At 44.0% G+C, this 25,136-nt stretch overlaps 2 protein-coding genes and 1 pseudogene across 2 annotated transcripts; all 3 read right to left on the bottom strand.

Annotated features, from left to right (window-relative positions):
- Positions 1-232: 232 nt before the first annotated feature.
- On the bottom strand, positions 233-9,881 carry LOC103651715 (sinapine esterase-like; annotated as a pseudogene).
- A 3,389-nt stretch (positions 9,882-13,270) lies between these two features.
- LOC103649566 (uncharacterized) lies at positions 13,271-15,004 on the bottom strand. Its single transcript, XM_008675302.3, has 3 exons — positions 14,576-15,004; positions 14,255-14,470; positions 13,271-14,188 (listed from the first exon to the last, which is right to left on the bottom strand). The coding sequence occupies exons 1-3, from the start codon at positions 14,802-14,804 to the stop codon at positions 13,539-13,541; spliced, it is 1,095 nt and encodes a 364-aa protein (XP_008673524.1). The 5' UTR covers positions 14,805-15,004; the 3' UTR covers positions 13,271-13,538.
- Positions 15,005-15,062: 58 nt separating this feature from the next.
- On the bottom strand, positions 15,063-23,520 carry LOC103649567 (uncharacterized). The gene is made up of 23 exons (XM_008675303.3): positions 22,317-23,520; positions 21,840-21,895; positions 21,558-21,765; positions 21,349-21,462; positions 21,180-21,248; positions 21,041-21,106; positions 20,847-20,938; positions 20,673-20,762; positions 20,182-20,317; positions 20,019-20,094; positions 19,834-19,936; positions 19,589-19,713; positions 19,186-19,331; positions 18,974-19,078; positions 18,507-18,571; positions 18,029-18,227; positions 17,468-17,554; positions 17,310-17,366; positions 17,143-17,232; positions 16,187-16,273; positions 15,828-15,902; positions 15,567-15,667; positions 15,063-15,445 (listed from the first exon to the last, which is right to left on the bottom strand). The coding sequence occupies exons 1-23, from the start codon at positions 23,037-23,039 to the stop codon at positions 15,355-15,357; spliced, it is 2,961 nt and encodes a 986-aa protein (XP_008673525.1). The 5' UTR covers positions 23,040-23,520; the 3' UTR covers positions 15,063-15,354.
- Positions 23,521-25,136: the final 1,616 nt, after the last annotated feature.

Genomic DNA, 25,136 nt, shown 5'->3' with positions numbered 1-25,136 from the left:
GAAACAGGACTTACGCCTGGGTGCATTCAATATAGAGAATGCACCCAGGTGCATTTTAGTAGCGCCGTGTATATATATATATATATATATATATATATATATATATATATATATATATATATATATATATATATATATATATATATATATATATATATATATATATATATATATATATATATATATATATATATATATATATATATATATATATATATGTTACAGACGGCTAGCTAGTGTTTACATTGGTTTATGCTGTTAAGCCAGCCGTCGGCGATGTAGCGATGGGCTGCTTCCGTGAAGTGGCCATCCCAGTACAGATAGGCCGTCGGATCCTGGCACACCGTGGAGCCCGGCATGCCACAGCCGGCGCTGAGGTTGAAGTTGTACTTGCCGCCGCCGCCGCAGCAACACCTCAGAATATCCCTGGTAAACCCTGCAACAATTATAATCAATACCTTCCTCTTAGAATAATAATTCTGCAAGTTGTATTCATCTCCTTCCACAACACAAGCACGACCTAGCTTTGCCGGGGACTCAACGATGTCGATGACCGGAGTAAAGAAGTCGGCGTAGATGACTCTGACGTTCCTGTGCTTCGTCCCCACGTCCCTGACGGCCTCCTGCAGCAGCGAATTGTGGTAGACGGCCAGGACGTTCAGGCCCTTGCACAACAGCAAAACCGAATACTCCCGTCGGCCATAATAATTCCCGTCGGTTTTTAGGGTTGCCGACGGGAGTTAATTAACTACCGTCGGCCATAACGAAGCCGACGGGAGATAAAATAACTCCCGTCGGTTTTTAGGGCTGCCGACGGGAGTTATTTTACTACCGTCGGCCGTAACGAAGCCGACGGGAGATAAAAATAACTCCCGTCGGTTAGTCCGGAGGCCGACGGGAGATGCAGTAGCTCCCGTCGGCTTCGTTACGGCCGACGGGGTTTAGGGCGGGCCCGGCTAAAACGCGCGCGCCGACTCGCCCAGTCTTATTCGTCGCGCGCGCGGTTACGCATCCGCCGCCGATCGCCGATCGCCGTGCGCCGCCGCCGTCGTGCCTGCGCCGCCGTCGAGCCTGCGCTGCCGCCGCCGCCGCGCCCGTCCTCCGCCCGAGCCTGCGCCGCCGCCGCCGTTCTCCTCCCCGCCCGAGCGCCGCCAGCGCCTACGCCGCCGACGCCGACCCCGCCGCGCCCGTCCCGTCCTCCGCCGCGGCTTGCCGACGCCGCTGCCCCCGCCCGTCCCCTCCACCGACGCCGCTGCAACCTCCACTGAGACAGTAAGATTGAAATTATTTAAAATTATATAATTGCGATATATATTTATATTTATATCGAAAATATGTTTATTCCCGTCGGTTGGTTGATTATATTGATTAAGCCGACGGGAGTTAACTACGTTGTGGTAGTTTGATTAGTATGATACACTGTTTATTTTCCTAGAGTTTTAGGGTTAAGTGCGCAGACCAGTAGTTAACCCTAGGCGTCACCCGTTCCGGAAGCATGCACATGCATCACATTTATTCATATGTTTGGGCCTAATGCACCTAGACAATCTATGGATGCATAGATTGTATAGTTTCATTCGGTCCAAACACAAGATTACTTGTGATGTGCGTGGTTCCGGGATTGTCCACGTATTTGGACAGCCGGAGAATGGGTGTGGCCGCATGTGATTCGTGCACGTGTCCGTTGGTCCGAACGAGATTTCAGCAGCATAACCCAGTTGTTCTCCGTCGCACCATGATAGGCGTGTGTTCGGAGAACAGCGGGGTTATGCTGCCGAAATTTCGTTTGGACCATCGGGCACGTCACGAGTCGCATGCGGCCGCCTCCATTCTCGGGTGGGTTTATGTCCTTTCCTATAGTAGGGTTATCACCTAAGCCACGTGCATTGCTCTTATATGCTGAATTTTTGGTTGGTGGTTTACACAACAGCAAAACTGAGCCATCCTAGTCCACAAACATGGAAGATGACCGTGAGTGGATGTATGCTGGTTGGAAGAAGGGCGGATGTCACACAAAGGAATGGTTTCAGAAGACAGAAAAGTTTTTAGAGAACGCTCGTGGAGAGTCAACCCACGCTGTGATTAGGTGCCCATGCACCAAATGTGGGAACATCCAGTCACATGACAAGAGAACTGTGGCACTACACCTTTGCAGTCATGGGTATGTTCAAGGTTATAAGGTTTGGGATAACCACGGCGAGTCACGGAGTATAGTATCAGCACAGATGGAGGTGGATGACGGTGAAAACGTTGATCGATTGGATCATATGTTAGAAGATATGCAGGCAGAGTTTGTCAACAATCCTGAAGATCCACCTACAAAAGAGGTTGAAGAGTTGTTCAAACTCCTCCAAGACTTAGAAATGCCTCTGCATGGACACACAACGGTTACCATCCTCCAGTTCGTGACCCGTCTAATGAGCATAAAGTCAAAGTTTGGTTGCTCAGCCAAATGTTATAAGGCGATTTTGGACTTGTTTAGTGATGTCCTTCCTGCCGATCATAAGGTGCCTAAAGACATTTACCGGTCAAAGAAGCTGCTAAAGGCTTTGGGAATGCCATATGAGAAGATCGATATATGCCCGTCCAACTGCATGATATATTGGCGCGATCGTGCGAAACTAGAGAAATGCTTGAAATGTGGCCTGTCGAGGTACATAGAGGTGGTAAACGAAGAAGGGGAGAAGGTGACAACAAAGAGGGCACATAAGCAGCTTCGCTGGATGCGTCTCACTCCAAGACTGAAACGTCTGTTCTTGGCTAGTAGAATTGCGAGCCGCATGAGCTGGCGCAAGAATCGTAAGCCCCCGAAGGATGGGGTAATGCAGCATCCGTGTGATAGCGACGCATGGAAGGCCCTAGACAGCTTCGATATAGAATTTGCTAGTGAAGACAGGAATGTTCGTATTGGGCTGGCGACAGATGGTTTCACGCCTTTCAGTATGACCGCAGCGTCTTACTCATGTTGGCCTGTCTTTGCCATACCGTACAACCTTCCACCTGAAGATTGCATGAAAGATGAGTTTATGTTCTTAACTCTCATCATACCTGGGAAGGATCATCCCGGCGTAAACCTCAATGTTATGCTTGAGCCATTGATTGAGGAGTTGAAAGAGCTTTGGGAAGGAGTGGAGGCGTATGACAGCTTCATGAAGCAAAAATTCAAACTTCGGGCAGCATATTTGTGGTCCATACATGATTATCTAGCGTATGGGATCTTTGCTGGGTGGAGAGTCAGTGGAAGGCTAGGTTGTCCTATTTGTGGAAAAGAAACAGATTGTTTCTGGCTCGATAAGGGTGGGAAGTTCTGTTACTTCGATTGTCATAGGTCTTTTCTTCCTTTGAAGCACCCCTTCAGGCTCCAGGCACACGAGTTCAGGAAGGACACCATTGTCACGAAGGAACCCCCGAAGCGTCGCACCGGGTGGGAAATCGCTGAGGAGCTGAGTAATCTAGTGAGAAATGAGGATGGGGATGGGTTTGTAGGTTTCGGGAAGACCCATAACTGGACTCACAAATGTGGCCTTTGGGAGCTCCCTTACATGAGGGCATTGCAGCTCCCGCACAACATCGATGTAATGCACCAAGAGCGTAACATGTGTGAAGCACTATTTAACACCGTCATGGATTTCCCAGATAAAACAAAAGACAATTTCAAGGCCCGAGTGGACTTAGGTAACATATGTAACCGCCCAACTCTCATGCTCAGAGAAAATGGAGGCAAGCCTCGTGCTGAATTTGCCTTGAGACCCAATGAACGAAAAGAAGTGATGAAGTGGATGAAAGATTTAAAATTTCCCGATGGTTATGGTGCGGGGTTCAGAAGATCTGTGAACTTGAAAACAATGAAGATCAATGGGTTGAAGAGTCATGATTACCATATAATGATGGAAAGGCTGATCCCAGTAATGTTGCGTGGTTACATTAACGAGGAAGTGTGGAAAGCGATAGCTGAACTTAGCTATTTCTACAGGCAGCTTTGTGCTAAAGAAATTTTAAAGGAGATGATGCAGAAACTAGAGGAATCGGCACCGGTGCTTCTTTGCAAGCTGGAGAAAATATTCCCGCCTGCGTTCTTCAATCCTATGCAGCATCTTCTTATCCATCTCCCATATGAAGCAAAGGTAGGTGGGCTAGTGTGTTATAGGTGGATGTATCCCATAGAAAGAATGTTGAAAAAACTGAAATCAATGGTGGGTAACAAGGCAAAGGTTGAAGGTTGTATAGCAGAGGAGTTCAAATTTAAGGAGATAGCTTTCCTCACAAGTGGTTACTTGACTGAAGACCACAATGTATTTGCCCATACGAAGAGGTACCATGAAGATGAAACGGTGCATCCGTGCAGTCACATTGGCATATTTCAATGGAACGGCAAGGCTGTTGGTCCACCAGTGGCATATGAATTCAGTGAGAACGAACGGAAATCTGCTTTGCTCTACATGTGGTCAAATATAGAAGAGGCTGAGAAATTCTTCAGGTAATAGTTTACTAGGCTTAAAGGAATTGTATATTCAATGTTTAGGAAACACAATGTTTTCTTACTCTCGTTCTTTTTTAGCGAGTTCGATAAAGAAAACTGGAGGTCTTCTCGTAACCGTCAACCAACGGCGAAACAGCTAGACAACTTGCGTCTAAATGGATTGCACGGGGGACCTAATTTTATCTCCTGGATCCGAGACCATGTAAGCCTTGTATTCTTTGTCCTCATACATCGTGTATAGGTATGACAATTGTAACACTTTTTCATTTATTGACTGTCAGTTCGGGAATGTACCGGATGACTCACAAATGTGTCCTATGGGATCTCCTTCACATGAGGGCATTGATTCTCCCACACGTCGGCGTAGTGTCCATAAGGACCTGCGTCAGCTTTCTATTGGTAGTGTGATAGTGAAGAGTTATGGCCGTTACGACGTAAACGGGTTTCGCTTCCGTACAACCAAATTTGAAGCTTCCCGTCCTTTAGCAGCTACGAAAAATAACGGAGTCGTAATCCGGGCTGAAGATATGGAAAGGCACGAATCCGAGTATTACGGAATCATAAACAATATACTCGAGTGCCAATTTGTAGGGAACAAGGATCTGAGGGTGGTGTTTTTTGACTGTACATGGTTTGACCCGAAGCATTATAGAACCGAATTTGGAATGGCGCAGGTTAAACGCAAGCAAATACTTCAAGGGGCCGATAGATATGTCCTTGCTCATCAGGTGGAGCAGGTATATTACTCGTCATATCCATGCCCTAAGTTGAGCGCTTGGTGGGTCGTATACAAAACCTACCCCCGTGATCGGTTGTCCACTCCTGTTCCCGATGATTACAATCGTGAGGCTCAACAAGCTGACACGGTATTCCAAGAAGATGAGTTGCCATCCTCATTTGATATAGACCCTGCTCCTACATTGGATTGTTTAGTTGGAGACCTCAATGATATATCATTGCCACAGAAAAGGAAACGAAACGATAAGTAACAAGTTAAGTTTATTTCCATATGAATGTTTATTTGTTTAATGTTGGTTTATTTTGCACCGTTTGTTTATTTATTTACATTACTCAGTACTAATAAAAACTTTCAATTGCTGCAGGATGCCTAAAAAGTTTAAGCAGGTGGTGAAGGGGTTCAGGGACTCCCTTTTCCGAGGGAGTTCCTTGAGCGCTAGTAAGAAGGAGCAGCTCTACAGAAGCCTACACCCAGAGTTACAGGGCCAGCCCTTGGGGTTTCAGAGAGGCGATGTAAGAATCATTGTATTGTTGCTTTTAATTTGTGTAAGACTTTAACGCGTGAATGTGACACTTGAGTTACTTATTTGCAGGATGAGGATGAGGATGAGGATCAGGATGAGGATGAGGATGAGGATCAGGATCAGGATCAGGATCAGGATCAGGATGAGGATGAGGATGAGGATGAGGATGAGGATGAGGATGAGGATGAGGATGAGGTTGAGGGTGGAGGTGAGGAGGCTGAGGCAGGAGGTGAGCAGGGAGAGGGTGGAGGTGGAGATGAGACTGAGGCTAAGGCAGGAGGTGCGGCTGCGGGTGGAGATGAGGCTGAGGCAGCTCCAGCAAGGCGTCCACGTAAGTTTAGAAGGCCCCATGCCGTACAACCTCCACCTGTTCCGAGCTCCGAGACGGGGAAGACAGTGATCTCCCCCGTCGGAGATAGGTAAGTGTTGTATCTTGTGATTTGAATCAGCAGTATTCATCAAATGTAAGCATGTTTGATGCTTGCCCGTCTTTTTGTAGGGAGTGGTTGGACTACTCTTTCACCGGCCAGGGTCGTCAAAAGCAGGTGAACTCTGTGTTGAGTTCGCTCCTGAAGTTTCACTACCCTGGACTGGTCAAGACGTCCGACGATGCAGACGCTGCGCCAGTCCTCGTCTCATGTTGGGACGATTACAAGCTGAAGGTCGATGTCACTTATGGCGATGCCCAGGGGCTTGTTCGCGCTGACTTCTGGGTACGTAATCTTGTGTGTGTTATATGGAAGCAATCATTAAAAAGTTAGATAACATTGCATTCTTTTTGTAGGCACGTTTTCGGTTGGCCGACGGGGATGACGCGAACCATGCCGAGAAGGTGTTTCAAGTAAATGCCTATCGGTTGGTGAAGGAGGCCCTGTACGAGGCAAGGATTCAGGCCACGTGCATGTATTATCAACAAATTTTAGGGCAAAAGATGAACAAGAAGACAGGGGCCTCGAGTATATACCTTCGTGAGGAAGAGTATCGTAAGGTTATATTTCAATCCTTTCCTTTGTGTTTGTTTCATTTGAATAGGTACTGATATATGTTTGTTTTTATGAAGGTGGTGGTTCCGTGGATGTCTAACCGGCCAGAGGCCTACGCAGCTTGGTGTGGGGTATGGGCTTCTGAAGCCTTCCAACAGAAGTCAAAAAGTCACAGGGACAATCGAGGCACCATGCCGAACCACACCTTCGGTGGCGACAACTTCACGCGAAAGGCGAAACGCCTGGTAAGAAAACTAACAAATATGTTGAGATGTCATATATTCTTTTATTGTACTAACTCTGTGTTGTAGGAAGCTCAATTAGGTCGCGAGCCGACTCCCATCGAGGTGTGGGAAGCTGGCCATAGGGGAAGCGACCCTTCCAACCCTTTGTGCAGCCAGACACAAAGGGAGCGTCTGGTGAGCTGTTGTCCTCAATATTCGGTTAATGCTCGCAACATACTAACTAAGGTTATATAATCGATACAGGCGGCATATGCGGAAGAGATGAAGGACCGTCACGGAGAAGACTGCGATTGGAGGACCATGCCGATCGATGCTCAAGCCGTGCATAAATCCGGTGGAGGAAAGGCACATGGACGGTGAGATGTTACATTACATGCCATTTATATAGTGACATGAGCATATGCCTTAATTAATCTTTCTTTGACAACAATTGTAGATTCTCTCTCTTTGATGGAATGATCAACACGACGGATTTTAGAGCGTCTCGGCGGTCGGCATCTGGGTCCGGAAGCTCCGGTCGTAGCTCTCGTCGGCTCACTGAGCAAGAGCTTGAGATCGTGAGGCTGCGTGAGGAGAACCGTCAGCGCGATGAGCAGTTGAGGGCTCAAACTGAGCAGTTGAGGGCTCAAAGTGAGTACTATGCCTCAGTCCACGCGCAGCAACAGCAGATGATTCAAGTAAGCCCATTGCATTATTACTGTTTATTCATTGCTTTACACATCCAATGCGTACTACTAATATGCTTGGTCAATAGTTACTAGCTCAGCAGCAGGGCATTCCGTACGTGGCCCCTCCGCCTCCGCCGCAATGGACGTTCGTCCCTATGGGCCCTCCTCCACCTCCGGTAAGCAATTCTATGTCCATTCTCTAGTTACATAGTAAAAACGACGACTTGTGCCGCACTGCACTCACATGAATATGTATTATTCTTGTATTCAACAGGGACTTGTGCCGCAGCAGCCTCAGTTTAGCACACCGCCGGCTCAGCTACCTGCCCCTGGAGCACAGGTTTGTATTCTAACTCTATAGCTATCGCCGACAGTTCAGCAGTTAATATGTACGATTTCTGACAAATTGCATTCTCGCTCCATAGGACAATCAGGAAGGAAGTGGAACGATGGATGGCTTCGTCAACTCCCTATTCGCGTACCCAACTCCGGACGGAGGCAGCGGCCAAAGCTCCAACAACCCTAGCCGCCGCGGTTCGTGAATGTGCTTCCGTCGATACCTTTTCAGTAATGAACACTTCGATCTCTACCTTTTCAGTAATGGACACTTCTTTTGTGGATGAACACTTCTTATGTGGATGAACACTTCTTATGTGGATGAACACTTCTTATGTGTATGAATGTTCTTATATATATGTGTGTGGATGGATGTGATTGATGTGTGTGGATGGATGTGATTGATGTGTGAATGTGCATGATGATATTGTGTATATTTTCTGTGCCATTGATCATAAATATGGGGTTTTTGGGGGGGGTGACAGTTTAACTCCCGTCGGCTTTGCAAAGCCGACGGGAGTTATCCTGGTACTGTCCAGGATAACTTCCGTCGACTTAGCCAAGCCGACGGCAGTTGTCGCTCCCCCGTCCCGGCAATCAGGGCTGACGTGGCGGACACATAACTCCCGTCGGCTACCTAAGGCCGACGGGAGTTAATTGCCCGCCACGTCAGCCCTGGGCCGGGGAGCGACAACCGCTGTCGGCTACCTAGGGCCGACGGGAGATAATTATCTCCCGTCGGCCCCGACGGGAGTTAATGTAATCCCCGTCGGGTAGCTCCTGTCGGCCGGGTACCGACGGGATTTACTCTAAAACCGACGGGAATAGCTAAATCCCGTCGGTTTTAGAGTAAATCCCGTCGGTACCCGGCCGACGGGAATATCCTGGATTGCTGTTGTGTTGAGGCAGCCGGTCCTGGGGTCGTAGTCCGCCGGGTCGGCGCTTGCGAACATGGCTAGGTTCGGCGGCGAGCATCCCATCGGCGGGATCCCGGGCACCACCACCGTCGTCGCCCCTGCCTGATCACCTCCTGACGACACGCGCGGCATGATGGGCAGTCAGCTGTCAGCTAGCAGCAGCAGCCCATGGCCATGCATGCACATGCAGCGTGAAAAAAGAGCAGCCAGCATTACCTCCGTTGCTGTGGAGATGGTTTTGACCACGTCCGGAACGAAGGACCTGATCTGCGACAGGTTCTTGCCGAACAAGGAGAGGCTGTAGTCGTTGACCCCGAACTCGCCCATGAAGAAGAGCGCGTCGCGGAACTGGCCCCGGCACTCATCAGCTTGGTAAGGGTGGTGGCGGCCGCACAGCGACTGGAACCACCGCAGCTGCACGCTAGAGCTGGTGTTGAGAGCGAACGCGCCCACGACGGGGATGTCCCTATAGAAGCTGGCGTCGCGGGCGAAGGCGCCGGCCACCGCGAAGTTGGAGCCTTGTCTGCCGTCGTGCTGCTGCTGCGGCTGCAGGAACGGCGGCGGGAGCGGCAGCCCCAGCTTCTGAGCTGTCACGGCGGTTCACGACTGAGTCGGTAGACAAACCAACAGAGACTAATTTGGCAGGATATGTGGACAGACTTTTCTCTGGCTCGATCTGCTGCTTACCGATGAAGTCGATGATGAGGCGTCCGTTGGAGTTGCGGCCCGTAGGGCGGCCGAAGAACGTCATGCCGTAGGGGAGCCGTGCCGCGGGGTTGGCCAGCGAGTTGGCGGCGAAGACGACGATGTCGTTGCCGGTGTCGGCGAAGGAGTCGCCGAAGCTGAAGATCGTATGCCCTGCCAGGGATGGTGGAGGAGACGACGGGATCGACGTCCGCCAGCAGCAGCACCATGGACGTCAGTATGAGAACCGACCACGAGAAGAGACGGAGCGGCTTCATCGATCGTTGCAGCTGGTTTGTCAGAGAAAATTCGATGGCCGGCGCGAGCGGAAGAACATATTATATACTCATATGTTCTAATTTATAACTTATTTGACTTTTTGCTCGTATTATTCAAAAGATTTATTACTAATTTTTATTGTGATATTGTTTAGCACATAATCTCTACCATATTAAAATATCAATTTCGTGTATCATGTGTGAAGCGTGTAGGTTTAATTATCTTATCCGCTTCTCAAATAACAACGAACGTTCTGAGTACATCCGTTCCAGAATAATAAGTCAATTCCTATAGTTGTTATGTATAAAAAATTAAAAAAAAGGAGCCAACCTATATTTCTAGCATCAAACTGGTATCATTAGATAAATTATATGTTAGTAATTTATTTATTTAGTGTCATAAACATTGTTGCGTATTTATATCAAAATTTCTTAAAGTTAAAGAATAAGTAAAATAGCTTTAATTTTTTAATTTTTTACTCATATGTTCTAGTTTATAACTTATTTGACTTTTTGCTCGTATTATTCAAAAGATTTATTACTAATTTTTATTGTGATAGTGTTTAGCATATAATCTCTACTATAATAAAATATCAATTTTGTGTGTAACATGTGAAACGTGTAGGTCTATTTATCTTCTTCGCTTCTCACATATCAGTAAGCCGTTACAGCACGTCAGCACAGCACAGATGGGTCTTGAGCTAAACATAGCGTGGTGCATCATATAGTATCACCTCGTTAGCCAGAGTTGGACGAGTTGAGCAACCTAATAAAAAAAGAGTCACTCTTTTTTAACTTATATCTTTTCTTGGACTTTTGGCAAAATAAGATGTAATATTTGTTCTTATCAGTTTAATATCTGATACGTGGATCATATGTGTTAAATTTATTTTTATGGATATTTGATACTAGGGCCACATGTTCACGCTGATTTTAATTTATCCTTTTAAGGATATTAAATTTGATTGTGTGTCGTCACAACATATGAGTGTTATACTAGTATATTTATATTTTAAGTATAAATAACTTTGTTTTTTTTATTTTTTATAAAAATGAATAAGACGAATCGATAAACTTAGTATAAAAATCAAATAAATTATAAATTAGGGTGAAGGGTGTATAAGACTCTAGAAGGAAAGCAAATAGTATATATATATATATATATATATATAGAGAGAGAGAGAGAGAGAGAGAAAGAAAGTAAAATATTTTAAGTATACCTTTGAATATTTTTTATTTTTTATAAAAATGAATGAGACGAATCGATCAAACTTAGTATAAAAATCAAATAAATTATAAATTATGGTGGAGGGTGTATAAGACTCCAGAAGGAAAGCAAATATTATATATACAGAAAGAAAGTAAACATATAAAAAACTCACCCGTAGAGGTACGACAGCCCTTGAACATTATGTTTAGAAAGAGAGATAATTAAGTTGATAGAAAAAAAAACTTTTCATAGAGCATCCAGTAGATTTGTAAAAAAACTCTCTAAAATAGATGTAGGAAGTTGCTAAATGATAAGATTTCTTAGATCTTTAATAGTTCTCTATTTTTAGTTGCCAAAATATTTTAAATTATATAAGGTTAGCTTATTTTAAAGTGTTTTTTTAATGATCCTACTTGTCTTTTTTTTAATGGCCTAGTTTGTTATTCCTATGCAAGCAACAATATGGTGGTAATAAATGGTTGAGCAGGTGTTGTCGTGATACTCTTCAATTAAGGGCTGACCAACTAAACTGAAAAAATATTAATAATGCAAATTGATGAAATGATTTTTAACCTATTAAATTAGTGCACATTGTGAAAGAGCCGTGGCACGGTAGTTTGCACAATTTTTTGGCGTGCATCTAGATTTTAGGACCATAAGACTAACTTATTAACCCTAATTAGTCCATAATTTATGTCGTCATTTAATTAGTTTTAATAAACTTGTGTCGTCATTTAAACTTTGCAAAATCCAATAGTTTAAACTTTGCAAAATCCACCCAATCAAAACACTCCCACACTCATAGTCTACACTAAATTCACCAAACAAATTACACTATTTAACACCTCATCAAAACCAATTATTCAGATCGTTAGATAACCCTATCTCTCACTTACTCACTCAAATCTAATGGACAATATTATTTGCATCATCTCTCATCCTCTCCTCCCTCGCGACCCCACCGCATTCTCCCCCTTACTTGAGTCGTCGCCGTCGACTCCTCGCCTCTCCTCACCGGGATCCAGATTATAGCGTTAGCGCGGGCTATATTTTAGTGTTTAATTATTATTTTAATTAAACTATACTTAATATTTGTAGTCATTAAAACATCAGGTTATAATACAGATTAAACTTTAGTTAGGAAACCAAATACCCTCCTAGACGTTTAATTTTTAGGGCATATACAAACCCGTTTAATACCAACTGTTTCTTGAGGACGCCTCTTCTCACCGGAATCCAGATTATAGCGTTAGCGCGGGCTATATTTTAGTGTTTAATTATTATTTTAATTAAACTATACTTAATATCCGTAGTCATTAAAACATCAGGTTATAATACAGATTAAACTTTAGTTAGGAAACCAAATACCCTCCTAGACGTTTAATTTTTAGGGCATATACAAACCCGTTTAATACCAACTGTTTCTTGAGGATCTTAGGGGGCCAAGTGAACTGGTGCAGTTCGAGAAACATATTTAAAATTCTCACGAACCTCTGAGCTTTACGTGGATCTGTAGAATCGTTTTAAAATTTAAATGTCTTGAATATGGAAATCGAGTTAAAAAATTATGAGCAGCATTATTGTTACATGCGTTTCCATTACGGAGACGCTACGTCCGCTGACATTGCTCCATGTGTGCAAGTGCAACTCTTCTCTGACTTTTTTTCGCCCGGGATGCGCATGCGTTTCCATTACATGAGTTATCATACACGTACTCAGGACTGTATGTGGCGTATAAATTATGTGCGTGCATTTGTTAATATGCTAATCAACGAACGTTCTCTGAGTACATCCGTTCCAGAATAATAAGTCAATTCCTATAGTTGTTATGTATAAAAAAATTAAAAAGGAGCAAATCTATATTTATAGCATCAAACTAATATCATTAGATAAATTATATTTTAGTAATTTATTTATTTAGTGTCATAAACATTGTTGCATATTTATATCAAAATTTCTTAAAGTTAAAGAATAAGTAAAATAACTTAAATTGTTGATTTATGTAAGGACGACGAAGTGAAAAAATAGTTTGGCCTTGTTTAGGAACATTCATGCCAGTTTCCGTTCCTAGAAAAATTCAAAGTTATATTCGTACTTTTTTAAATATAACCAGATGAAATTTTGCCATCACAGTTTTGTATCATAATTTTATAGGAAAACTTTTCCGACCAACTTTTCAGCATGAGATTTTTCCTCTTTTTTAAAAAAGTCGAAAGAGATCGATCTGTATATTATTACTCAACATGTAATAGTACAAGTTTATATATACTCCGATCCCAAGTTATGTACAGAAGTTAACATAGCGCAAACTTACATGTACAGTTTATAATTTTATACTGTATTAAAAAACACTACGAGTACAATAGTAAAAACTTCTTATGCAAATCAAACTAGATTAACTAGCATGCTGTGTATCCGTATGCCTATTCGTATGTCGGTACCCGGCGCCGGCGGGCGGATCGGAGGGAGAAGGATTCAGGGGTGAAGGATGGGCGGGTCGGCGTAGGGCCCGTAGAGCCAGCCCTTGGCGATGTGGCCGTAGGCGGCCTCCGTGAGGTGGGCGCCGTCCCAGCTCCAGTGGTTGGAGGGGTCCTGGCACGCGTACGCCCCCGGCTCGCCGCACTTGGACGTCAGGTTGAAGTTGTACTCCCCCACTCCCGGCGCCCCGCAGCAGGCCCGCGGCGTCTGCCTCAGCATGCCGTACTCCTCAGCGTGGAGGACGAACCGGATGGCGGGCGTGTAGTAGTCGGCGTAGACGATGCGCACGTCGGGGTGCCTGGCGCGGAGCTCCTCCACCTTGCGCTGCAGCGCCGCGTTGTGCACCCACGACAGCGTGTTGAGCTCCCTGTTGCACCCGCTGCGGGGCCCGTACGCCGCGGCCGGCTTGCCGACGAAGGTGGACAGGAACATGGGGAAGCAGCCGGTGGGGAGCAACCCCGGCACCACCAGGTCCGCGGCCCCCTCCGCGATCAGCTCCTCCACGCCCCGCGCGATGACGTCCACCACATGCGGCACCAGCGCGTGCACCTCCTCCAGCGGCCGGAACGAGAAGATGGTCGACCCGTAGTCGTTGCCCCCGAACTCGCCCACCACGAACAGCGACCGCCGGAACAGCTCACGGCACTCTGGAACATACACCATGCGTCAAACACGCGAGGCGGCGAGGCGGGGAAGGGAAGTGGATGAAAAACCTTGCGGGGAGCTGCAGATGTTGGGCTTCATGTCCCGGAACCACCCGATCTGGGTGTGGAGCGAGCCGGAGCTCCACACGGCGCGCGCCAGCCCGTGCTCCTCGAAGAAGGCCATGTCCAGCGCCGTGGCGCCCGTGATGGCGAAGTTGGCGCCGCGGCGGAACGTCGCGTTCTTCGCCTTGGACGGTGGCAGCAGCGGCAGCCCCAGCTCCTGCGCTGCTCACGCGAGCGCACCACAGACAGACAGACAGACAGACGGTTCATCAGCTCCTGCGCGGGTTGCCAACCTCTACCGGGAAAGCGGACGCATGCGTTGCCTACCGATGAAGTCGATGACGACGCGGCCGTCGGAGACGCGCCCCGTGGGATAGCCGAAGTAGGTCATGCCGTACGGCGCGTGCGCCGTGGCCAAGTAGTCCGGGATGCCGTCCACGCACAGGTTGCCGGTGTCCGACAGGGAGTCGCCGAAGCTGAAGACGGCCGCGTACTCCCGCGCCACGGCCGCCCGCGCCAGCAGCAGAGCCAGGCACGCCAGCAGCAGACGCGTCATGGTGCAGCGGCGGTGGCCCTGCTTCGGTCCCGCGTCCACGGCGGCCCTGCCCTGCCTGCTTAAACTCTCCTGTCGGGACCCGGTCGTCGGACGGGCACACGGCCTGCCGGCTCAACACGGATGTTGTTAATGATGATAGATGGATTGAAGAGCAAGATTACTGCCAGTTCCACGGTTTGATCAGGTCATCTGGTTCGAAGTCCAGACATGGACAGGCCAAAGCGAGTGGTTAATACATTGATGTCACAGGCAGACGACGGCATCAAGTTGAGTTTTTTCTTCTTTCCATTTCAAAGTCAGCATTCTTGATTATACTGGTATCTTATTACAACAATGAAAGAATATACAATGGGGTGGCTGCCCTCAATCGCAATATCTAAACAAAATGGTTCAAAACTTGGGCAGCCACGAGAACTAATAAACTTTCCAGTAAATATAAACCGAGAAGCCAACGGAAGAATTCCGGGAAAAATGGCCAGCCTTTGGCCTCTGTAACTGTAAGGGGGGTCACGTTAGTCTTTAGTCCCTGTTTCTGAGGTTGGTTAGTCTTCTAGTTCATGTACCCACGGCAGTTAGGAGCCTTGCACAGGCATGGAACCCTGCAGTCTTCGGACTCATCAGGGTCAAACAAGTAGTCGTACCTACACATTCGGAAGCGGGCATTAGGTGAGATGAGACGGTGTCGTTCAGGGACTCGTGTAAATGAAGACGCAGAAGCTGTGTCTGTATATCGGAAGAAAATGGCAGGGCTGGGGATTTTACGTCAGCTCTTCTCCGGCAGAGACGTCTCTCTTGGCAATCAGAATGATCTCGCTCCTGTCATCGCTGACGGTCATGATCCTAGCATAGCAGTTCGGCATACACTGGAAGGGCAAATCGATAAATCAGTTGTCGTTATGCCAGGCTATTATGTACTCCCTCCGTTTTTTTATTTGTCGTATTTTAGTTCAAAAATGAACTAGATATTTGAGAACGGATGTAGTATTTGGCAAGAAGACTTGAAACTGAGGTAAGAAGGTTTACCGAGTGATTAATTAGGCGCGCTATGTTTCCTTTGTCGGTAGCATCGATGACAACATCTTCGCTTATCTTGAACAACTGCGCAGCAGAATGAAGAGTCAATGAAATAGGGGAGTGGGTGCAAAATGTTCAGTATCAGTCATACATTTGTTATGCTCTTTCTTGCTACAACAAATTGCTTCTGCAACCTCTTAAGTTTTCACCAAAATTCAAGACTTCAAGATCCTATTCTTCTAGATTTGTATTGGAAAGCTCAAAACTTGGAGCAAAGTATAGCAATCAGAAAATTGTGTATATGTATCTACTTTCGCACCAGTAACAGGAAGTAACAATATAAGTAAGCACAATAAATGGTAGCTCACATAGCAATCCTTTTTTTCTCTATGGTACTGTGCTTCCCTCAAGTCAGCAACACACCGTCTAACTTGTTCGCCACGGTACTCAATAACCTGGCACGAGATTAATTAAGCTGTCAGCTCGCACATTTATTTCTCAAACAAGTAGGAGAACTAGGCACTAGAGAGAGCGGTCAGATGGCACATTAAGGACAAACTCCACACTTACAATGGATGTAGACCAAGTAATTCAGAAAAATAAAGATACGATTGTACTGTATGGAGATATAAATGTTAGCACCGATTTTCAGTTGCCAAGACAGATGAGAACTATTTGTGTGTGTGTGGGGGGGGGGGGGGTGTTGTTCTTAAGCTGAGTACCCAACAACTGGGAAACAAATACTCCATCCCATGATTACTGCTAGTTTTATCCAACTCTGAAGTGAAGTCCTAAAACTAATGTTAGCAGCAACTTCCATCATACAGGCACCCCAGAGAGGTATGCCCATCTCTGGATATATATATATATATATATACATATATATATATATATATACATATATATATATATATACATATACATATATATATATATACATATATATATATAGATATATATATACATATATAGATAGATATATATATATATATACATATATATATAGATATATATATATATATGTGTGTATATATATATATATATCGATGCCCAGCAGGCCATCAATATTCATTTGATGGAACACAGGTTACAGACTACGCTCCTGTTGTCTACACACATGAAAAGGTTACTGGCGGACGTCTAACCTACCTAATGATACAAAAAAATAACTTGTTTTTTAGATTTTGAAAGCACATTAATGCCATGTCTCTTCTTCACATGTCATCATTTGATAAGTTGATATACCTAATGAACTGACTGGATAAGCTATGCAAATTGCAAATAAATAAACATAATGTAGATAATACAAGACAACATGCTATACCATTTGACCCTCCTGAATATTCCTTGCGGCGAAGAGCCCCCATCCATGAATTCCAGATCGACCACACGAGACCCTCAAATTTTCAGTTTTCTGCAACCATCATTATGTTTATTAGTGTGCTGACACAACCTTGTATCTAATGCACAACAGTTACTCAGAAACTTAACCTGTAAATACCGAAGTCGCTCTTTAAATGTTGAAAAAGATTGGTCATCCTTACGATCCTGTTAACAAGAAACAGGAAATAAGGTGAATAAATGATTCTGTCTGTGTTCAAAAGTTGCTAAAGTAAAAGAAGTGCTAGCACTCAGAATAAGACACTTACCATGCATGCATTAAGACCATCAATAAAATCCTGAGAGTGGTGACGAGGTCCCATAATCCGGTGGGCAATAGCCTCTCCTGGTTGTTTCTAAAAAAATGGAGATAACTTACTAGTTAGTATTTAGTACAATAGCCCTGAAGACTTAACAGCAGGAACCAAAAATGAGACCAAGACAAAGATCCATAGGACACAATAAATGGTATTAAACTGAAACAAGTCGATCACAAGATAACTAGAAAGTAGCAGTAATTGCATCAGTGCTCAATGATAAGAAAGCATGTGTGATGCATGTAAAATATCTGATACAGATGCTAGAGAACCAGTTGTTCCAAATAAAGCAATTAACATAATCAAATGTCACTAAGTTTATTCTTGAACCAGTAAACAAGCCAAGTTGAATAACCAAAGAATGCAATATGCAACTGATGTCCTAATAAATAATTAGTAAAAGCAAATGTTTAAAAGGAATTCAAAATTCATCCATGGCAGTAAGTACTACCCTTTCTAAAAAAAATAGGAATGAAGACAATTAAAAACAATAAGCAGATGCAAGAAAACTACCTTGTATTTCGACATTTCATAGGTCAGGCACTTTGCGACTAGACAGTCAGAAATTATAGGAGGAAGCACTTTCTCCTGGTGATTTTCCTTCCTGACGAGTCTTGCAGCTGTCTGTTTCTCACCATTTTGGAGAAAAAATTTGGTAGAGAAAACACCTTCCGGTGTCTTCACTATCAACACATTGTCTGGGTCAGGAGTACTACAAAGGAAACAATTGCATATCAGTTGTCAGCCACATATATTTGTGGCATGTACTACTTCAGGTATATTGCCACTTCTACAAATGATAATCAAGATAACAGAATTGCATGATTTGCTAGATATAAGGTCTCCATGAAAAAGTCTTGAGAGAACACATTTACATTTTCATGACCCTACATTAGAGTTAATTTTGTATATATAAACAAAAACAACCACAAAGGGAACTGAAATGATTTGACAAGAACAAAAGAGATATTACACTTGGAAAGAAAGTTACCTATGAAAATCACAGTATGAAACCATTTTTGTAATGTGCCTGCCACTTCTTTCAGAGCATTGCAACTACAAGAACAAAAAGATCACAGTTTAATGACCAGTCCAAAAATTTGGATAACATAAATATTTCAGTGTAAACAAATGTACAAGCCATGCTTAAATTACTCTAAAACCTAGCTGCAATGAAACTATTTGGCAATATAAAAACATAACACACAAAAAAGGGTATATTTTACACAGCAAAATAATGATGGTAAACAATACCACCATACATTTTGGGACACTGCCTGACATATGACAATAACATAAGATCAACCTATTAAGCAGACAGGGCTTGAAAACTGTATATCATATGTAAATAACATTTTGCATTATTGTTAAGCACTATAAATTAATGAATCAGGGAAACATAAACATTTTTTTTCAATTTTCATCAAACAAAACACTGCAAAATGTGCAGTATTCAACCTCCATGCAATATCCAGCTCTTGACGCACATATTGCGTGGTAATAGGTAGAGCATTTGTAGCATTGTGTGCAGGCACCATGCATTTGCTTGCATATGACGCAAGTCTGCAGTTAATAGGGGAAAATGCAAATATTAGCTGAAATTTGAATGGAAATCACAATAAATAAAATTTTGGATGCAAATTGTGAAAATACCAATAAAAAATCTCAACCTTCTTAAAGTATTCTACAGGGATGCTCATTATTCCCATAGCTGGCTCCATCGTCTCATCAACCGGAAATGATACTTTAGGCTGAAACCAGGCACATGTAACATGAACCCACAGTCCATCAATGTCTGTTGGCTTGAGAGCGCCCCCTGTGTTAATGGAAATTCAGTAAAACAAGTTAATAGCTTCAAACAACAATAACAGACAGGACACCTGAAACAAACTTAAAGCACCAATAGAATATGTATATTAAACAATGAACAAAGTTTTATCATGGTACAAGTGTCACTGACAAGCATCACTAAGATGAGATTATTTGAAGAAAAATATCTTTAATGGCTGGTGAACGTAATGAAACAGAAGAGTATATATATTATAGGACACAAATTCCAAATACAAGCAATACCTTTGACAGGGCATAGACAACATTCTCTTTTCTGTTGGGGGGATTCACATGCTCGACAAAGCCATGTTGTAAGATCTTGTACAGCACATGCTCCATAGCACTCTTGATGAACAGCTATTTGGCATCTGCAAATAAATATCAGAGTGGTAATGCAGTCAATTATAAGAGTCAAACATCTACATAAAGGCAACCTTAAAAATAATGTAAAATACAAAACTAAGGGTGCTAAACACCATCAAGAATACCTGTTGCAAATTATAATTTTATTGTAGTCCCAATCCTCAACCCATCGACAAACAGCACATCGTTCAGTTGTCCATTTAGCACAGACAGGACTGTAAGGATTAGCTGCAGACATCAAAGCGATCAATTACATAAAGTTATGTTGCAATTCCCAGCTACACAAGGACAAACACAACGAGAAATGTACCTTGCAATTGTAGCAGCTCTTCTTTCTTAATGCCTGGGTTAGAATACTTCGATGTCCCACAAGGAATATCATCCAGCTGCAGATAAGTTTAAGAGATCATGTGTCAGTTGGTCTTGGTGTTTGATTGATAAATAAAAGGTTGATGAAGAACTACAGGGCTTACCAAATTAATGAGTAGTTCCCCAGTACTCTTTTGTCTAATACTCATCTTCCAATTCTTTTTCCTTGAGCCAGTATGCTTCTCCCACTCATTCAGACTCATCATCCTTTCCTTGCAAGACTTACATTGACATAGTATCCTGCCAACAATAACTTAATTCAAATCAGCTTACAAATAGTAGCATGCAAAATCATTCTAACACGCAGACTGCTAGTATTTCTCGTAGTCAACATTACAATGCCCATCACCACTGACCTACTAAATAATCATTCAAGGTGAGCTACAATAAGAAAATCACATGACACAGAATGTGAGCCTACTTTAGCCTGCTCTCACAAACACATTGGATAATTTTCTGCAATTTGTGTAAATAGAATTGAGCCCAAAAAAAGACACGGTAAAATAACACCAAGTAATGGCAATTAAGCAGATTTAAATAAAAAAGGCTATGTTAAGCTTTACAGTGAGTTACCACCAAAATACCAAATACTTACATGTGCTTCTCAGGTACATACAGTGCATCCTCGCCATTGCAGCAAACAGCTATCATTGCGGTCAGTTTTCCCTTAGAAGTGCTGGCACATCTGTGGAAAAATACATTACGTATTGAAGTGCTTATTTACTCAAGTAGCTTTGTATCCAAGGTTAGAGAGCAGTAAACAACTTACTCTGAAGTGGAAGTATTCAAATTTTCAGTTGCTGGAACTGTTTTACTTTTTGATTTGCAATCCGGACAGAAATAATCTGCATTTTCCAAATCCTATGACACAATGCTAAGTTAACAAAAGATTTTCATAATTTGCATGTAGATATCAAGCAATAAGGGCATCAAAATACCATCATATAAAGGTAAGAAAATAACCTCGACGTTGTTGCATGTTAGATCACATTCAACGTGAACCCAAATCTGGCACTCATCACAACAAACCTGGCACAAAGTGCCTTTCAAGTCAGTACCCAGAATATTCAAGAGAATATACAACCAAAGCATGTATTCTTACCCAGTTTCCACCATCTGTGTGGTGCCAAATTTTCTTGCATATGCCACAGTATTGTTTCGACTGCAATAACTGCAGAGTGATGCTACACATGAGTCATCAAAAGGAAGAAAGGGTTTGAAAAGAACACCAAAGATGAAGTATCCCACAACTGAAAAGGTTAACCACATACCTTTTCACAGTGCATACAAAGCATCTGCTCACCCGCTTGCTTCCTTTTCTTTGAAACCTTGGATGGTAGACGATTACCACAGCTATCACAACACAGTGCCGATTTGCCAACAACCTGCAATTCAGTGAATTACATTGCAGCCAGTGAAAAAGATGTATCAAGGGAAGTAACTTCACACATAACTGTACAATTTCATCGTATTCAGTTACCTGAGACTCAGATTGGCATTCTTGCTCGTTATTTGAAGCAGCCTCTTCCTGAAAACCAATAGGATCAGACTGCTTATTTACAGACTTTCGCGGTGAGCATACCCCATCCGTTTCGAGATCAAAAAAACCACGTTCAGCAAGGAAAGCCTCCTCAATTGCTGCACGGAATTTGCTTGGTCTGAGCTTATACAGAGGCTGTCCTTGAAACCTGACAGAACACAGAAGCATCAGATACAGAACAAATTAAGAACACAATGTTCAACACATTCCAGAATTTTTTACCTGTCTAGGTAGTCCACAAAGGGAAAGATCATTCCTTGCTTAACCCATCCATAGTCCTACAAAAGGGATGGCAGGGTAACTGAGTAAGGCCATGCAAACCGAAAACTAAAAACAGAACAGAGCTGTTTGGTTTTCCAAGTATATTTAGCACCCTGTTTCGATTACATCCAGTGATGGTCAAAACCTTTGTCGGTTTTCATAAAAAACAAAAAGGATATTTTTGGTGGTTTTTTATATATCTTATTAAGGGGTTGTTTGGTTTCTAGAGACTAATCTTTAGTCCCTTCATTTTATTTTATTTTAGTCCCTAAATTGTCAAATACGGAAACTAAAATAGAGTTTTAGTTTCCGTATTTAGTAATTTAAGAACTAAAATGGAATAAATTTAGTCACTAGAAACAAAACAACCCTTAAGTTGTGGATTCATCATTCGGTAACCAAACCAACAGAAAGCAGCACGAGGCAATGATTAATTACCCTGCCATGCCCGTTAGCGGAATAACCAAAAAACATGACGCAGAGGGCGCCAGGAACGCAGGAGTTGAGCACGACTTCCGGCGCATGCAACAGGGGATCAATCACCAGCGCAGGCCATGTCGGGGACTTCTTCCCAGACCTCGCCCACACAACATCCCCGAGCACAAAATCCTGTGGCCAGTAGAAATCCTCTTTCCTGCCGCTGACCTCCCTCTTGGGCTTGCACTCCACCACCACAGGTCTCCCCTCCAGCCCGCCATTGCCACCACCACCACCTCCTGAGCCGGCATTGCTCAATCGGACGGTGGTGCCATTGCCACCAGCACCACCGTCCGAGGCGGCATTGCTCACAGACGTGAGCACACTACCACTGGCAGCTCCCCCACAGCTGCCGCTCTTGTTTATGTTACGGCACGCCCGGTACAGGTCGGCGTCCATGGGCGCCGGCAGAACTGGCGTCCACACCGCGGTCTCCACGGGGCCAAATGTGTCGCCTTTGGGTTCGGCCATGCGGACCTCGACGTTGTACACGTCCCCGTCCCTGTCCTCCACCTCCACCTCCTCCCCGACGGGAGCGGGCGGCGGCATCGAACCCCTGAACCGCGACGGGACGACGCGCTCGCGGCGGCGCTTAGCGGGCGGCATGCTTGCAGCGGGGCCGGGATCCTCCACGCCGGGGACGACGGCGGTGCAGCGCTTGAGCGGGATGCGGGTCGCAGGCATGGCACCGGCACCACGGGCAGCGGAGGCTAGGGCATGCGTAACCCTAGAGCCTGAAATCGGGCGGGGGCGGGGGCGCGGAGCGGGATCCAGGCCTTATAGGGTTCCGCCGCCTCCGCGAGCGTCGCGTCGGGATTTAAGCAAGCGCGGCGGTGTCCGGTTCGGGGCCGAAACGGATTTGGAGATTTGCGGGGCGGAGGGTGGAAGGCGGAGGCGACGCGGGGGCAAAAATTTGGGGTTCCCTCCACCCGAGTGTCGGAATCCGAGGAATTGGTGGGTTTTGAATATTTCGAACACGATGCGATGGCCGGGGAGGCAGGGAGCGAGGGGAGATGTGAATTGTGATGGGGGAAGACGACTCGGCGGCGCGAGGTGGGCGCTCAGGTGGGCGAGTCCGCGAGTTGAGACTTGGGGAGTGAAGCGAAGCGGCCAGGTGGGTCCGGCCGGAGGGAAAGGATAAAAGTTTTCGCGCGGTCGGAGTCGTGAATCGTGATTAGGGATGGGTCATTTTCTATTGGGAAATTTGGATCCATACCATTAAAAGATCATCAATTTGGATCCATACCATTACTATCTCACTTACATGTGGGTCCATATGAGTCAATGACATGTGGGGTCCATGGTATATATCTAAAGTTTGGATCTTTTAATGGTATAGATCCAATTGTTCCTTTTCTATTTTATCACTCTCAGTTATGGACTTCTCTATTTTACTACCAGACCCACAAATCATAGACACAAATAATCCATAAGTCATAAACATAAGGTGACATAATAGCAAAGAGCCTACACTGGAAGTGACAAAATAGCAATTTTTTCAGCAATGCCTCCCATCCCAATCACACGCGGGGGAAGTTTTTTTAGCCATAGGGTTGTGAACGGATATAATTCTTCAATGACCGGGGATAGAGACGGGCAGCATTCCACATTCCTGTCCTGTGGGGACTCATTAGAGTTTTACGTGTTATTTTTATGTAGTAGTTAATGATAAAAATAATTAATTATCTTAAAAAGAGATCACTCATTGTAATAAATGTGTTCATTTTAATGTGCACATAATGATTTTTTACATATGACAATATGTATTAGTGATAATGTTTTATATTAATAACAAAAGACATATGTTCTAGTTACAATTTAAGCGAGACGGGGATCCTCGTCGGGGATTTATCACTGCGCGAAACGTGAATGGGGAAGATATGCCCCACGCGAGTAGGGATGAAAACGGTCGGTAAACACTAAAACCATTATAGTTTTCATATTTTTTATCGGAAACAAAATCGAAAACGGTAACTCCGGAAACGGAAACGATATCGGTATTTCGGAAACATCGGAAACAAAAATTCGGTGCGGAAAATACACCGGTAACGGTCGAAATCTAAATACGATTGGTAAACATATCAAACTTCACAATACAAGAAAGTTGATAAAAGATCACAAAGACCACAAGTTCACAATTCATGATATAACAAGTTCACGATATAACAAGTTCACAAGATCACAAATTTATAATATAAAAAGTTTACAAAGATCACAAGTTCACAATATAATAAGTTTACGGTATAACAAGTTCATAAAGATCACAAGTTCACAAACTCAAAGTTCACAATTCACAATATCCACTCGATTTAGCTGACCTGACATGCTTACTCATGAAATATTTTTCCTCACATAAAGAGTTTTTTTCACAACCTCACAGGAAAACCCTAAAATCTAGCGTGTGGAAAAGACAGACTATCGGTTATCTATCATTATATATTACTAATACATAACATGTGCATAGAAAAGGGTGGATTCGTTCGAGAGACCAAATCATTAATCTCAACTTCCTTCCAACACCATTTATCCAAAAAAAATTAAAGCGTCCAAAAATACAAAAATAAGTAATCCTTATCTAGAGACGTACAGGCGATGCGAAAAAATCACATGCTGGAAAAGTTCGAAAAAATTCCGAGGCACAATTCCGGAAAATTCCGAGACACAAATCCGATAATTTTCGACAAAAACCGGTAACCGAAGGAAACGGTCGGTAAAACACCACGCCGATTCTGATACCGATTCCGATAGAAAATTCTTAAAACCGATTCTGTTTTCGAAAAT

This window comes from Zea mays, chromosome 3 (genome assembly GCF_902167145.1).
Source record: "Zea mays cultivar B73 chromosome 3, Zm-B73-REFERENCE-NAM-5.0, whole genome shotgun sequence".
Classification (NCBI taxonomy): Eukaryota; Viridiplantae; Streptophyta; class Magnoliopsida; order Poales; family Poaceae; genus Zea; species Zea mays.
This window is presented reverse-complemented; position numbering and strand designations above follow the sequence as displayed.

Bases quoted from the DNA above. Each gene is read 5' to 3' on its own strand.
- LOC103649567 (XM_008675303.3), bottom strand. From the start codon at position 23,039: ATGCCTGCGACCCGCATCCCGCTCAAGCGCTGCACCGCCGTCGTCCCC. The intron at 21,249-21,348 runs GTATGTGGTTAA...ATCACTCTGCAG, and splicing joins TTTGTATGCACTGTGAAAAG to TTATTGCAGTCGAAACAATA. The intron at 15,446-15,566 runs GTAAAATCCCCA...CCGAATGTGTAG, and splicing joins TCTGCCGGAGAAGAGCTGAC to GTACGACTACTTGTTTGACC.
- LOC103649566 (XM_008675302.3), bottom strand. From the start codon at position 14,804: ATGACGCGTCTGCTGCTGGCGTGCCTGGCTCTGCTGCTGGCGCGGGCG. The intron at 14,471-14,575 runs GTAGGCAACGCA...TCGCGTGAGCAG, and splicing joins CGTCGTCATCGACTTCATCG to CGCAGGAGCTGGGGCTGCCG. The intron at 14,189-14,254 runs GTTTTTCATCCA...TGTATGTTCCAG, and splicing joins CATCTGCAGCTCCCCGCAAG to AGTGCCGTGAGCTGTTCCGG.